Source organism: Simochromis diagramma, unplaced genomic scaffold, assembly GCF_900408965.1.
Source record: "Simochromis diagramma unplaced genomic scaffold, fSimDia1.1 OVJJ01000348.1, whole genome shotgun sequence".
Classification (NCBI taxonomy): Eukaryota; Metazoa; Chordata; class Actinopteri; order Cichliformes; family Cichlidae; genus Simochromis; species Simochromis diagramma.
The window spans coordinates 623,633-638,902 of NW_024386755.1; the positions used below are offsets into that span (position 1 = coordinate 623,633).

Sequence of the window (15,270 nt, forward strand, 5' to 3'; positions counted from 1 at the left end):
TTTATTCACATCACCTCAGTAGATGTGAAATGGAGCATTCATAAAGCATTAGAAGTTTGAGCTTCCAGCTTTAATTTAAGGAGTTTAACAACACTATTTTATTTACAGTTGAAGAATTTCATTTTAAGGTCATTTGATTTAACCACTGTCTCATTTAAATCTAAGAAACACAAGCAGTTTACAACACATTTGAGTGCCAGATCATATTTAAGGGGGTGACCAGGTTGAGAACACTCACAGACAATGAGGTGAAAATCAGCTTATATCAGTATCATGTCATATCATCGATACCTTTCAATGTGTCCAGCTGGCAGCTCTTTAGGGTGCTTTCTGCTTCATTTATGGTACTGTGGTTGTGACCATTTGCTTATGTATTTGCTTACAGAGAGGGATTTTCAACCAATGCAATGCTTTGCTTTGCAATCCACTCCCCGATACCTGCTTCTCCTTTCATGCTGCATGACTTAATCAGTGTTAGGCCTGTTGTTATTGCTCAGCGATGTGTTGCTCTCCCCTCCTCAAGAGTGGAGAGATCCCAGAACAGATCCATGCCAGAATATGAATCACTGCAGATGGAAATAACCGTCTTCTTTTGACTACAGTGGCCTTGACTGAAACGATGTCTTCTAATTTTTCTGGGAAACACATTGCTTTACGACAAATATGAATTTTCTGATCATGATTCGTACAATTTGCTTATGCAGACATTACGACCATGTTACGATAAGCTTTTAAATAAAGGAACACTTGCAAAAGTTAATTTTAACCTGCTAATAAATGTCATGTGATAATATTACTGGTTTAAGACAAAAAACCCTCAAGTTTTATAAAAAGATTTTAATACTTTAACTGTATTCCCATCAACATCTTCATCATCATAATCATTCAGAAATACTTCAGCAGTCCAAGCAGAGTGGAGAGGGAGCCGAATGTTTAAAGAGTCCTTTGGCTGCAGCTCCCCTCACACACCGCTGTGACAGACAACACTGTAATAGAAATGCTTACAGAGGACTTTGTGTGTGCGTGCGTGTGTGTGCTGCAATGGCTTTCAATGTAGTGTTTACTGCAATGTGTGTGTATGTGCGTGTGTATAGGAAAGATCCTAAGGTAACGGACGCCTGCAGGCGTCTTAAGGAGGTCAGTGGTACGATAGCGAGGCAGACTGGAAGTCATTCATAGTGTTTAGCTTCATGCTGAGGAAGAGCACTAATATTTCAATAAACTCACGTGAAGCTGCAGCCGCCTGGAGTGGCGTGCATAAATATAAAAATAGAATAAGAAAAAACTAACAAAAAAAATAACAACACAAAAAAACAAAAGAACAAAGCTTTAAATAAAGTTTGTGTGTGAAGGGGAGTGTGTGTGTGTGTGTGTGTCTCAGTCTCTGACAGTCAAACATGTGTAGGAAGACAGGGAGGAGTGAAGAAGGCGTGCTCACAGGACCCGAGCCCCGTGCTGTGGCAAAAAGTCCGGGATGAGTATTCATCGGTGTGTCTGATCCAATCCCTGGGTCTTCCTGTGGTTCAGCAGGCATGATGGGAAGTGTAGTTTAAAGCATATGTCTCACCCACAGGACACAGTGGAGTCATTTAAAGAAGAGGAAGCACTTCTACTCTGAAAGAGGTATGGCTTAAACCTGTGGGTCCAGACTAACGCATGTGTGTAAGGGTCACATCCACTTGTGTGAGTGTGTGTTTGTGTGCATGTGTGTTAGGGTGGAACAGCTACATTGAGGTCAGTGTCTTTCAGTGGGGAATGTAAACTTTTGGAGAAATGTGTCTTTTTTTCTTTAAATAGTGTACCTTCATTACACATAATCAGCCGCACACACTCACGCACACACACGCATACATATCCCTCCAAACATATACACACATTCAAACGGCAATTACCCCTCTCTCTCACACACACACACACACCACATATACACCCCAGATCCTCCCACAACTAATGTGCGTGTATGTCCAGTCCTTGGGTGAGCAGCGGCTCTGCGGGGTGTGCATGAGGCGGCGGGTGGAGCAGCATGGCCGCGTGAGGGTGCGGGCCAGGATAAGAATGGAGGGACGGTCCTGGGTGGGGAGGATAGCCTGGTTGGGACAGGAGAGCGCCGGGGTAGTCACCCTGCAGGGAGGACATTCCCTGGAGACCTGGTGCGAGAAGAAAGTGGAATATTTACGAGGTTCCTCCAAGATGCAGAAGTACAGAAGACCCTTCCCTTCTGTCTTAAATCAGTCTTTTCACATTATTAATGGATTATAGGTTTGCATTGGAAACTATGTGAACCTGACGCAGGTATTCAGTGCAGGTTCGCCTGTTTAGTTCCTCTTAAGCACCTGAATCCTTTGAAATTTGTAACAGCTTTCAATTAAAGCTACAAATAATTGTTATAATTCATTGCAATATTCTATAAATCAGGAAACATCCCTGTCAGACTTAAAAACAAACGTATGCAGGTTCTAAACACTGCCCTGCTGTACAGCATGTATTTCAGTCCCTTGAACACTGCTGCTGACTTTTAAGAGGTTTTTTAACAACTTTATTTTAGGACACGGGGTTTGGTATTTCAGACTGGTGTTTAGTGCTGGGCAAAGCTTTTTGTTAATATTAAAATCACAAACTTTAAAACTTTTACTTCAACTAGAAATGAAAAAGAAACAGCCTTTAACATGACACAAAAGAACTGGTGGGTCGTTAATTAACTGTAGCCACGCAGGTAGTTATATTTTATTTAATATTTATAAATATTTTACCTAATCCATGTTATTTATTTTCATTTATTTTCATTTATTTTCGTTTCATAATCAGCGTTGCTGGTAATTTTCTATAGATTGATGCTTCATACTAACTTCTACAGCAAACTGAAAAGGCCAAAACTAACATTTCTTAATAATTTCAACTTCCCTCCTTAATTTAGTTCCAAAACCAAAGGCTCCTATTGAAGATATAATATATCATAATATAATAACATAATGATTTCCAGATTCAGCTTGGCGCTGCAGTTGTTGGGGGGTGTTTTCAGAGATGGATAACTCCACATTTGGTGTGCTAATGAGTATTTTCACCAGTGTGTGTCTGTCAAAATAAACTATAGTGTTTGTGCTCCTAGTGACGAATGCAGTTCAGCTGTATTTAATTCTGCCGTACCTGCTGTTCGAAGCCCGAGGTGGGCCTGGCCGTCAAGCCCGTAGCCCCCGAGAGCCGCGCCCTCCGGGCTGTAGGGACCACCCTGACCTGTGAGACAACACACGCCTTCTTACACAAATACACAACAGACACACACTCATATGCACACATTTAGGTTTACTGAATGACTGACTAAACACCGACCTGAGCGATTTGACTGATCAATCATTGGCTGGACTATTCTCCTCCTGGCATTGATGAACCTGTATGAAGCATTCACATAGATAGATAGTAAGAGAGAGAGAGAGAGAGAGAGAGACACCCGTTAATGGAGAAAAAGGCTGACCGGGAGACTATTAACCTTTTCCGTTTTACAACCACTTAACCCTTTCAGAGGACAGAGTAAATCAGCGTTAGGGCAAAGGACGTATCGATCAGCCCTGTGATAATTGATTGATCTGCATTGATTGGATTTGTGTGTGTGTGTGAGTGTGAGTGTACCTGCGGCAGTGGAGGTTAAAATATGTACGCTATGAAAGAACAGAATCTATTCTCTTTAACACATGTTTCATGTTTGCATGTGTCTAAAAGTTGGAGGAACAAAGCATGGAGAGAACTATTCAGTCAGCAATTAGGAAACGTGTTCATATGTGTGTGTGTGTGTGTGTGTGTGTGTGTGTGTGTGTGTGTGTGTGTGTGTGTGTGTGCGCTCAGAGAGTGTATAGGAAAGATGTGAGCACTAAATAATTTGATTATTTGATTATTGGTTTACTATTCCGAACACAGAGCTTGTGAATTACATGGCACTGCAGCTTGGGAAAAATGCTTCCTGTTACACGGCACACTCCAGTAAAGTACATTAAATGTCTATTTTCAAATCAATTTTTTTTGTGTGCACTTTTTAACTGGATTAAAAAAAAATATTTTGGGCTTTGTAGAATAAAAACTTGCAAAAAAAGTTCACAAAGCAAAGTAGCAGCAACATAATTTCAACACAACATTAAAAAACAGGGCATGCTGGCAGGGAGGATCTTAAATCTCCATCAATAGAGCACCAGAGAAACGAGTCCTAAAACCCAGAAGTGATATAGCAGTTCTGCACTTCTGGTTCCCTCGTTTGGATTCAGGTCTCTTTGGTTAGAAAGATGAAATAAGGTCTAGCTTTAAGCTTTAGAAATCTGGATGCATGCTCAATCACCCACACATTTGCATAATGACAAAAAATAGCACTACTGACTAACAATGGGCCAATTAACGTCATTACGCTGAACCCAGGTGGTTTTGTTTATACCATAATGCCTGCATTTTAGTTTTTCCAATTGCACTTATGCTGCAAAGATCAGAAAAGAGATGTGCATTCATTCAGATTAATTTGCTGACATGCCATGAGCTTTTATTTTACACGATAATTAAAGAACAAGAATCTGCTTTGTGCGGAGAAAACAAAGGTGATGCTAACTTCTGGTTTAACCTACAGAAAAAGGAAAAAAAACCTTTCCCTGCCACACTTTAAAGGAACAATGAACGTCAGAGGGGCGGAGCCTAGAGGAGCTTAACTATTGGACAAAGTTTAAACCCTGGAACGCAGTTCTGTTCATATAGCACCAAATCACAAAACTAGTCACATGCACAATAAAAATAAATCTTGGCATAAGAAACATAAAATGTAAAGGTTATGCTTCACATCTAAAAATGTAACTGATGTTGAGCACACTTACCAGTTGTTGACCTGTAAGATGGTCAGTCCTGTATCCTGTGACAGCTGCTTCTTCTGCTCCTCAGATGGGTACGGATGCTGCAGGAGGACACACGAGGCTCAGGTTAGAGAAATCAAACATTCCAGACTCTGCGCTGTGATCTTTTCAGCTTTTGTTGAGAAATCATCTCGAGGCCTGAATCTAGAATAAAGCGACGTCTGTGAGCTCTCAGCTCGAACATCGATGACCTTCCGTCTGAGCGAACATCTGCACTCCCATTTTCACCCTCATCAGCCCCTCTCGCTTTCCATCTCAGTATCTCTCTCTAACTCACACACACGTTTTAATAATTGAAGTGAAGCAACATTTGACCTGCCTCATTTAGTAGCTAATTACCAATCCAAGCAGCTCACCAACAATTACTCACTCCATTTCTGTCGCTTCCACAATTATTCAGCAGCAAGCATATTCACATAATCACTTAATCCCAGATTTTTCATTTAATTTAATTGACCTCCATTATACAGCGGCTTCACCCCTCTTTCTATTCCTGTCATAGACGTTTTGTTCCATGCTAAATCCTCTCTTTCACTAATTACAGCGCGCAGACTTCCTTTGTTTGGTTACCAGTGTGGAAGGATGACTTAACTACCGTTTCAATTCAATATTTTCAAGGGTAATAATTCACTTTAATGTGGAAGGTAGATGAAAAGCCAACCCACCGACAGGTGCTGGAAGAGCCAAGCTCTCATGATATTTGTGGCCACTTTAGGGAAGATCCCCCTCTTCTTGTTGTTCCTCCTGTCTCTGTCCGTCTCGTCCTCCTCACCTGTGCTGGGAGAGGCCACGCCTCCATCGAGACCATCGCCTGCAGGGAGACCATGGAATCATCATCATCCTAAATGACTGCCAGCATCTATCAGGTCCCAACTCACGCGAGCCCACTAAGCAAATGTGTTTGACCCGAGACAGGCAAACTGCGTCAGCTTTAAAACCACACTCTGCTTTCACAAATCAAACTCACCATAACTATTATTTTACAGTTTAGTGTAACTGCTGTGCATGTCATTCATTTTACGGTTGAAAGATGGTTAATTTTCTAGAGTTATTGCACTGAAACTATTTTTGCTATCCAGCTTGAAATATTTAATATTGTGAATGACAGAGAAAGGCAGTAATTTGTCTTTAAGAAGCTGAAAGCGAAGAATGTTTCTCATTTTTGTTTAAAAACGCCTGAAGTGATTCATTGATTATCAATGCAGCTACCAGTAGTTATGATAATACTGGCTTGTTTTAACACACAGTTATTTATATTCTTACTATACACAGTGAATGTGTAACCTGCTTTCCCTGTGTCTGCTTCCTCACTGCAGTGTTTTCTGGTGCACACAGTAGCTCTGTTCATCATTAACTATTGATGTCATGTAAATAATACACATATGATCATGTCTCACGCACAAATTGTCCTCTGCTCTGCGCAGACTGATTCTTTTACTTTCCACTCTATCTGCCTGTCTTTTCTGTACTCTGACTCTTTAACCCTGTGGACACCTGCCAGGGAACACCCTTATGTCTCTTCTCTAAACTGAGTGGTTTCTGTCATGTTTCAGGCATGCTTCCAGCACAAAAGGACTGGCTGTGCATCAGAAGTTAGTGAGAATGACCTCTCCCTATACAGTTTATTAGGACTATCCTCAGAAAAACCTGAAGCCTGCTCTTATGGCCATCAAACTAAGTATTTATAGATATATAAGGGTGATTTAAGGGCGACCGTGGCTCAGGGGGTTGGGAATCGCATCTGTAACCGGAAGGTCGCCGGTTCGATCCCTGGCCTCTCTGTCCTGGTCGTTGTGTCCTTGGGCAAGACACTTTACCCTACTTGCCTACTGGTGTTGGCCAGAGGGGCCGATGGCGCGATATGGCAGCCTCGCTTCTGTCAGTCTGCCCCAGGGCAGCTGTGGTTACAACCGTAGCTTGCCTCCACCAGTGTGTGAATGTGAGAGTGAATGAATAGTGGTATTGTAAAGCACTTTGGGTGCCTTGAAAAGCGCTATATAAATCCAATCCATTATTATTATTATTATATATTGAGAAACACATCATTGAGGGTACAGAGATTGGGGAAAGAGTTAAATTTAATTCCCTGATGCTTTTAGATATATCATAGCTGCGACTTCCTTTGGCTATTATAATTATGCAGCTAAGATCTGTGCTAGTGTATGTGTACCTGCATCACTACAGGTGTCTGCTGTGCTGTGTGAAGGTAGGCCACAGGTGCCTGGCGTTCCCAGAGGAGTAGTGGCACATTCATCTGGCTCTCGTAACCACGATGCATTCTGCAGGCACAGGGAAAGATGGAGGACAGAGGTGAGATGAGGAATTCCCAGTACAGGAGGAATAAAAGGGAATTGAGAAACACTAGGGGCACTACTCTGGATTCTCAGTGGACACAGATGGATGTGTGATAAGCATGCCGATCAACATCCAACGTCTCACCTGCTCCGACAGACTGGTACAGGACCCGGTGAAATCCTCCATGTCAGACTTGGACCCACCCTCTCGCTCATCCAGCACAAGGTCTGTGGGCATTTTGCCCTTCAGACAGGTGATGTAGCGATGGCAGAAATTATCACACAGGTCGTGCACCTTGGGAAAAAGATTTTTAAAAATTTTTTTTTTACAGATTTTTACTTAATAATTAATACTAATAATACCTAATAATGAGCTTTAAGCTTTAAGCCTACCAACAGATTAAAGGACAGGTGCACATATTTCAAATTTAAAGAAATTATAACTATAACAATAAGCCTTTTACAGACTTATTGCCTTTCTTGTTTAGTTTAATAAAAAGAAATATGATGCTAAACAAAGATAACATCAACAACATGCAGTCTCACCAACCTTCTCTAACTCCAGTAAATGAAAGCGAAGAACCTGTATGGCCTGGATCATCTGAGGAGGAAAGATGCACTTTAGTTATGAAAACATATCCCACAATGCAATATGTGAAATCTGAGTTAAGTGTGAAGTTAGTTGGTGCATCATACCAAATTGTCCAGCTCGGGATTGGAAGAAAAAATGGGTTTCTCTGACCGAATCTGCAACCCGGTATTAAAAAAATCTGTAAGCAAACAACATCAGCTGAGACCTGGTTCTCTGATTGGGCCTCACAGTCACCGCTCACCTGCTTTGCGAAGGCGGCGATGTCATCGTTGAAGGATTCGGAGGAGCAGACGTCGCTGTGATTGGTCATGCCAGGGAGGTGGGAGGTTGCTGACAGGGAGGTGGAGTCTCGAGGGGAGCAGGTGGCCAGCTCACACTTCTCAAACACTAAGGCCAGCAGTGGAAACAGTGGGTGACTGTACACACACACACACACACACACACACACACACAATTAACAAACTATACATAAACACAGTCACAGTTGACATTCATGTGTTAAGAGAAACTTTAAACCGCAGCATTTATGTTGCACACAGCTATAAACACTCCATGTGTATTTTCATATTCAGCACAAACATATACTTTATGTTAATCTCATAAGAGTGTGCATGTACTTAAAAATTTTCTAGCCACTGGAAGGCTACTAAATCATTTTTTGACACATGCTTACCCGTAGATCTGGTCCTTGTGGTGTTTGAGGGAGTCGGGGATGGTGGGTCCGTACTGCGGGGGAGGAAGCCCCCGGACTTCATCCCCGTACCCCCCCACCGACATGCCCTCTGACCCTGAGTAGTGCACCAGCTCTTCATACTGAAACACAATTAGATGAAAAGACAGAAAACATGAGACACGTTGAACATCTGTGGCTGTCTGACATCAAATCACACTGGGATTTTATTATGTGGTCGGGCTGTCAGTGGAACGGTCTAATATACAGTTACAGTTACTAGACCTGATGTGGGTTTATATCTGTATGCTTCTGTTTGTGCTGTCATTTATATAAATGGAAAATGACCGCATATTGATATTGTAAGTTTGAGTATGTGTGTAAGTGCTATTACAACTAGTAATCCTAGCTAATCTGAAACTAACTGTCGAACCAGTGTCACTGCAGTTTGATGTAACATTCATGAGAAAAATGGCCTGGATCATCTGAGGAGGAAAGATGCTCTTTAATTATGAAAAATTGCTTTTTTTTTTCACTTTGGTAGAATGATGAGATACTTAAGGAAATTCTAGCAATGCCAGGATCCTAAAACACTCATGAAAGCCAAACAGAAGCAGCAGCAGCAGAGCTGCAAAGCAGTTATCCTCACTACTTGAAAAGTTTACTTTCTGTGGGCTAAGAAGAAGAGGAGGAGATAACAAAAGAAGGCGATGTCATCTTTGAAGAAAGACAGCAAGCCTGTAGCTGCTAATACAGTATCCTGGTTGCATTACTCAGACAAGACAGTAGCTGTGCAGACATCTCTCATGATTTGCTGTGTGACAGCCTCACTGAGGCCCACTTGCAGAGGGAATCATACACAGACATATGTTGCAGACGCAATGACTCACACATGCACAGAGACAATCGTGCACTCAGCAGCCCTCAAAATACGTGTCATGAATACACATGTCTGACTCCCTGGTTCCCCCATCTCGCTCTGTCTCTGTGTGAGTTTTATTGAGTTATTGAAACTCAGTCTCTAAGGTGATGTTGCTCAGGTCAGAAGATCTGCTTCTGGGACTCCTGTTACACTCCCAAAGGGCCACTGGGATCAGACTGCACGGGACAAGTGACCCCAGCATGGACACCTTTAACTTCAGTGTTATTTTAACCCAGTCATTAATGTTATGATGCGCTTAGGCTGGTTTTTACTGCGCAGACTGTTTCCAAATAAAGGTTTCTGATTAACCACATTATTTTTATATTTATTTTACTCAGAAGTGTCCACTTCCAGATCATCAGTGATGTTTATTTGTAGAAGTGCAAAAGCAGATAACCTGCAAGTGGTGAGACAGTGAAACCTGGTATAAAAGCAATTATTCTCCCTCAATGTTAACCTCTGGGAATTACATAAAAGAATGAAACAGAAATTAAATCATTCCTCTTTACACGCATGCACATGCCTTCCATGAAAACCCCTCTTTAGGACCCCTTTGGAGGTCTCCGGACCCCACTTTGGGAACCACTGTCCTAAACGCCTTATCAAATTGTTGCATTTCAGCCTCACATATGGCCACCGGGATCACAGAAAGCACCTGCTCTGAGGCCCTGTCCCCGGACACCTTCTAGTTTTTATGGAGGCTGGCTATTAACACAATCACCGCTATCGGATTGCGCGTCTCTCTTTACGCACGGCCCCTATCGAGTTTCCGTGCGTCAAGGCGGATCAAAGCGAACAAGTCGAGATGACAAATTCCGCGAATGTTCCCTTTTTTTCAGAAAAGTCACGGAGCCGGTAAACAGGATTCAGATGGCAGAACAACATTTTCATTATATTAAAAAAAGAAGTTATAGCTGGCCTAACAGGAGACTTTGATCTGTCTGACTATGGTCATATGCGCCACAGTAACGCAAAGTTTTCTAAAAGAGGAAACCTGGAGCAGATGCTGTGTTTCATAAATGTCAGACACTATGTGAAAGTAAAGCTGAGCAAAAGAAGCTAATGTTCTATCAGCGGAGAATAATTTAACTGTAAATATAAATTCTTTCAAACTGAAATTTAAAAACTGGGTTTTAAAACAAGAAACACGCAATTTAAACTATGGGCTTAAAAGTACAAGCCTGCTTTCATTTTACTGGAAAATAACTAAGTGTGGATATTTTTGATAATTTTGTGCTAAACTTCAGATTTTCCACGCTCTTCTAAAATCAATAAACCTTAAAAATCGCAAAGCGCAAGCAGCGGGCGATACCCTCCACAAGGAAAGAACATAGATTTAGCATATATTTCTATAATGCACTGTTTAAAAATTGTATTAATTATTAAATTTGCCTAAGATATGGAAATGATTATCTACAGCTTCCCAAAACGAAATCTACATATTTCTTCTGAGGGTAAAATACCCGTACCTGTTGCAGGTTATAGACTGGAGCGCCACAATATAGGCGTGTTTTTCGCAGAGACACGTTAAAGCACTGATTTCCATTTGAATTGATTGTTTAATTTTAATTTTTAACTTTTCTCTTTTAATCTGCGTTATTACTGTACGAACCCGAATAAAAACATTTAACGTTAAATGGAGCAGTGAAAAGCTTCTGTCTCTCAATATACAAATGAGCCATACACCAAGTATCTATTCTATTTCTGCGATCTGAAAATCTTTCAGTTTCTTTATATGGGCTCTGTGTGCAAGCAGTTCCCGGTACACGTGGTTGTCCATGTTTGGCCCCTGCTGCTCTCGCTGTCTGCGCTGTTTTCACACGGCAGTGATTTTCTGTATACACACTGAATATCTACACTTGCTTTCCTCCATTCAGAGGTCTCTGTCCGCCTGCTGCCCGTCAGCCTATTTCTCCTCCACCACCACCACCACCACCAAGCCTCTGAATCACTGTAGCAAAAAAACTGACCTACTTACCGAGTTGCAGAGCTGCATCTCTTCTCCTCTGCCTCTTAATGACCTCCACTCTAAACCTATCTGACATTAGGCTATACGCAAAAAAAAAAAAAAAAAAAAAAAAAATGACATTCTTTTATGGTCCCCACACTGCAAGTTATGCATCGCATAAACTAAACTAGACCGAATTTTAACTCGTGAAATAGATTATGGTTGATTAAAGGTGGTGGGCCAAAAAGTTCTTTGAATCAATATCAAATTGATTATAAGTAAGCATTTAGCTGCTATATACAGAATATTTTATGATGAGTTTTTATAGCATGAAATGATATTAATGTTCTGTCCTTTCCCCTACTAAACATCCACTGCTCTCCTTTCATTGGGCCTTGATTTTTTCTTTTTTTTATATGTGCCCTGCAAGCAAAGAGGATTTCCTACCATGTGCTCCCTTTGTGACTGTTTTCTAATTACTTCTCTGTAGTGATAAAACGATGTTAGCCGAGACAGGCTCTTGTCTGCCTCACTCATTAAAAAAAAGAAAAAGAAAAAAAAAGAGCAGCCCTACCCTCTTCTCCATGCGACCCGACAGCCAGTCCTACACCGGGGATGATGATGCGCTGCTCGGCTAGCGCAGCGTGCTTTGCTCCCTTCCTCTGCCTTCCGGGGTCCTGGAAATAAAAGTGCATTTGTTTTTATATTTATTGTGAATTAAGTTGTAATTGTAAGAACAGCCCATTGGATTCAACAACAGCGTGAGGTATTGGATATAAACACTTAGGACCTGCTCCTTGTGTGTGTGTGTGTGTGTGTTTACTCCGAGTCCATCGTGCTTTATATAACAACATAACGACGGGACTGGAGGTTTTATGGACGGCTGATATTCTATGGAGGACCTAATGCTTTATAGTAAGATAATAGCTAATAAACGCTATAATAATCCCAGCAGCCCATTAAACGCTATTGCCGGATGAGGAGGAGTAATGCGAGGCTCAAATAAATGGTGTAAAATGTCCCACCGAGACGTAAACGCTCGCCGTATCCTGTCCTGCTCGGGCCGTGTCCGGTGTAGTCCACAATCCCCCGGTGTGAAAGGGAGCGGCGGCTTCCTGCAGCGCCTCGCCTCCGCCTGGTGCGCGTCTCGCTCCGGATCGCAGAGCGTCGGGATGCTCGGTGCTGTGGAAGACGGACTCACAGACAGCGTCCCTCCTTTCCCCCCAGTTTTCTTCTTCTTCTTCTTTCTTTCCTGGCTCCTCGCGTTTGGCTGTCCGCTCAGCATACGGCGACAGGCTGGAAAATGTCACGGCTGGGAATGAGCAATGGTGTTTTCAGCCTCCAGAGGAGAGACGGAGGAGGAGGAGGTGCAGAGAAGGAGGAGGTGGAGTGGTGGTGATGGTGATGGTGGCGGTGTGCGGGGAGGTTTCGGAGGGTCAAAACACGACGGGGTCTCTTGCCCCCCCCACCCACGCCCCCCCCTCATCCCTCCTCCTCCCTTTCCTTCTTTTCCCCTCCTCCTTATCCTTATCACACACACAAACGCCAGAGAAGAAGAAGAAGACGCAGACCCCCTCGATCGCTTTTTTGTTTTTATCTCCGCGCTGATTTCACTCCTCCACCCCTCCATCCTCCCCCTGCAGCTGCGCGGTTATCATCTCGGGATAACTGGGGAGAAGAATAGCGATAGCTCACACTGTTTAAGAGAATCTATGAAAATCCAGACACTTTGAAGGTGTGTGATCACCTTCACACACACACAACAAAGACATTTCATTCAAAACGGTCTCCTTCTGAAATATGGGCACTTTAATCACATGTGCAACAATTAGGACTTGAATTAGAAAGAGAAAGCTGTAGAAAAATAACGCTGGTTTGCCTTCGGCGGAGTTCATCTCCACTAATTATAGGATTAAAGTTGGTCTCGGTGAAGCTATCCCTCCTGTGCCTCATAAATAAGTTTGGAGCGTGCTCATGACATTTACAGGCTCACAGTGTTTTGCTGTTTTTGTTGACGTCCATTCAAGGGCAGCCTTTTGACCCAAATCAAATGCCACCCTTTGGCCCTCTTTCTTAATTGTTGTTGTTGATTGAAAGACGTCCGAAAATAAAACCATTACGCGTAACTTTCATTTTAACCAGAAAGAGAGAAACAGAGAGAGAGAGGGGGGACCTTTCAGATGTTAGTGGCATTGCTAAACTCGCCGTCTTGTGTTGTAAATGACATCTAAGTAACATGATAATTATCCAAAACGTTCTTTTCCCCCGGGCCCTGCTGTGAGGGGCCAACAGGCGGCTGCTTTTCAATCAGCAGCGGCTTGGCGGGGATCAGGAGGCCGGGGCAGGCGGCTCTGTGGGCGGCACGGTGTTTGGCCGTAGGGTCGCCTGCGAGGGCCCCGCGTCGTCCCTGCAGCCGGGGAGGGCTTTCAACTCCGCAGGGTGCTGCTTTCCTACGGGGGTGATCACAGAGCTCAAGCCCCCTCCTGCACTGAGCCACGATGCCATGTCAATGGGCTGGAAAAGGTGATCCAAGGCTTGTTTTCTCTTTAACAGGTTAAATGAAAGGATTAACACCGAAGCGTGTAACATCTGATGGATTCATCTTCGCAGGGCTTTAGATTTTCCTCGAACCCTTTCCACAACACAAATAGCCTACTGAATTAACATCAGTTATTTTTTTCAAAGTTTTTTTTTCCAAGCCCTTAAGACTACAGTGACCCGGATGGCTGACGACATACACGAACATCAAAAGTTATTGATTTCTTGATCAGATCTTGATCCGGATTTTTCTCAATCATTTGCCTGAATTGGACCATAAATCTTCGCACTTTATCCAACAGGCTGTTTATCTAAACACAGATTACAGCCATTTACATCACAAACACTTAAACGACCCATCACTTTTATCACAGCTGTAACACCTCCTTTCACTCACAGCATAACAACACGTTTTAACACAACATATGTTATTAAGTTTGTGCTAACGGGTAACACGGCTGATCTGAATGTTCTCACGGAGGCACACAGAGATGCCCCAAAATAACTCACAGAGCAAACTGCAGGGTAGCATTTATATTCACCTTCAGCTGGTGGCTTATCAACATTCATTAGTGGTTTATTAGCTCTTCATTAGTCATTATACAACACTTCCCTTGTTCTGCACAACCAGATTGTAAGTTAGTAAGACTTTCCTCCTTATAACGTCCTAGTTATTGCTTAATAAGTGAAAAACTAGTTATTGGAAGGAGGTCTCTTTGAATTTTCAGAAACAGACAGACTTAATTTAACACTACTAACTACAGAATATTAGATCAAATATTCTGATATCAATTAATAAATGGCACACTAAATGTTAATTTAACCTCTCTCTAACAGGTAGTTATTGTTTCCAAACCGTGGAATAATAGTTGGTAATACTTGGTAATTATTTAATAATTGAACATCATATAAATAGGTATTGTAAGTTCCCAACTACTGCTTATCAAACTCTATAAATGATTCATAAAGACTGTGGAGTGAACATAATTTGTAAAGTAAACTTATATTAAAAATGCTTTTGTTAAAAAAATGTGTAGGAAAGCAGGTAGAGTGGAATCATAAGGCTCCAAACATGAAGTCTGTGGCTCATTGACCTCCTTCAGTCACTGTTATTTTTTTTTTATTTCTGCTTTGTGTTTATGCTGCCATCTGTTTGGTTATGTTTAGTCTTGATTAGGTTGAGAAAAAGATCGTGATTTAGGCTGAAATACAATGCAAGCAGCAGTATCTGACATCCTTTGACCAGTGAGGACAGGCTCACTGCTCAGTAATAACGTTCAATCATTAACAAATACATAATATGGTATTTATAAATATTATATGTAGTGTAAGTGTAATTGAATGCTATCCTTACTGTCTATTATCAGCTATTCAATTAACTATCAGTTTAGACATAAACCCTAAATTGATGGCATTAACATAAATTACC

At 42.0% G+C, this 15,270-nt stretch overlaps 1 protein-coding gene across 1 annotated transcript; it reads right to left on the bottom strand.

The window, feature by feature from the left end:
* Window positions 1-817: 817 nt before the first annotated feature.
* Window positions 818-12,745, bottom strand: meis3 (myeloid ecotropic viral integration site 3). Its single transcript, XM_040024511.1, has 13 exons — window positions 12,329-12,745; window positions 11,878-11,980; window positions 8,437-8,576; window positions 8,005-8,179; window positions 7,868-7,918; window positions 7,722-7,772; window positions 7,317-7,466; window positions 7,048-7,156; window positions 5,543-5,688; window positions 4,842-4,918; window positions 3,328-3,386; window positions 3,145-3,231; window positions 818-2,147 (listed from the first exon to the last, which is right to left on the bottom strand). The coding sequence occupies exons 2-13, from the start codon at window positions 11,887-11,889 to the stop codon at window positions 1,948-1,950; spliced, it is 1,257 nt and encodes a 418-aa protein (XP_039880445.1). The 5' UTR covers window positions 11,890-11,980; window positions 12,329-12,745; the 3' UTR covers window positions 818-1,947.
* Window positions 12,746-15,270: the final 2,525 nt, after the last annotated feature.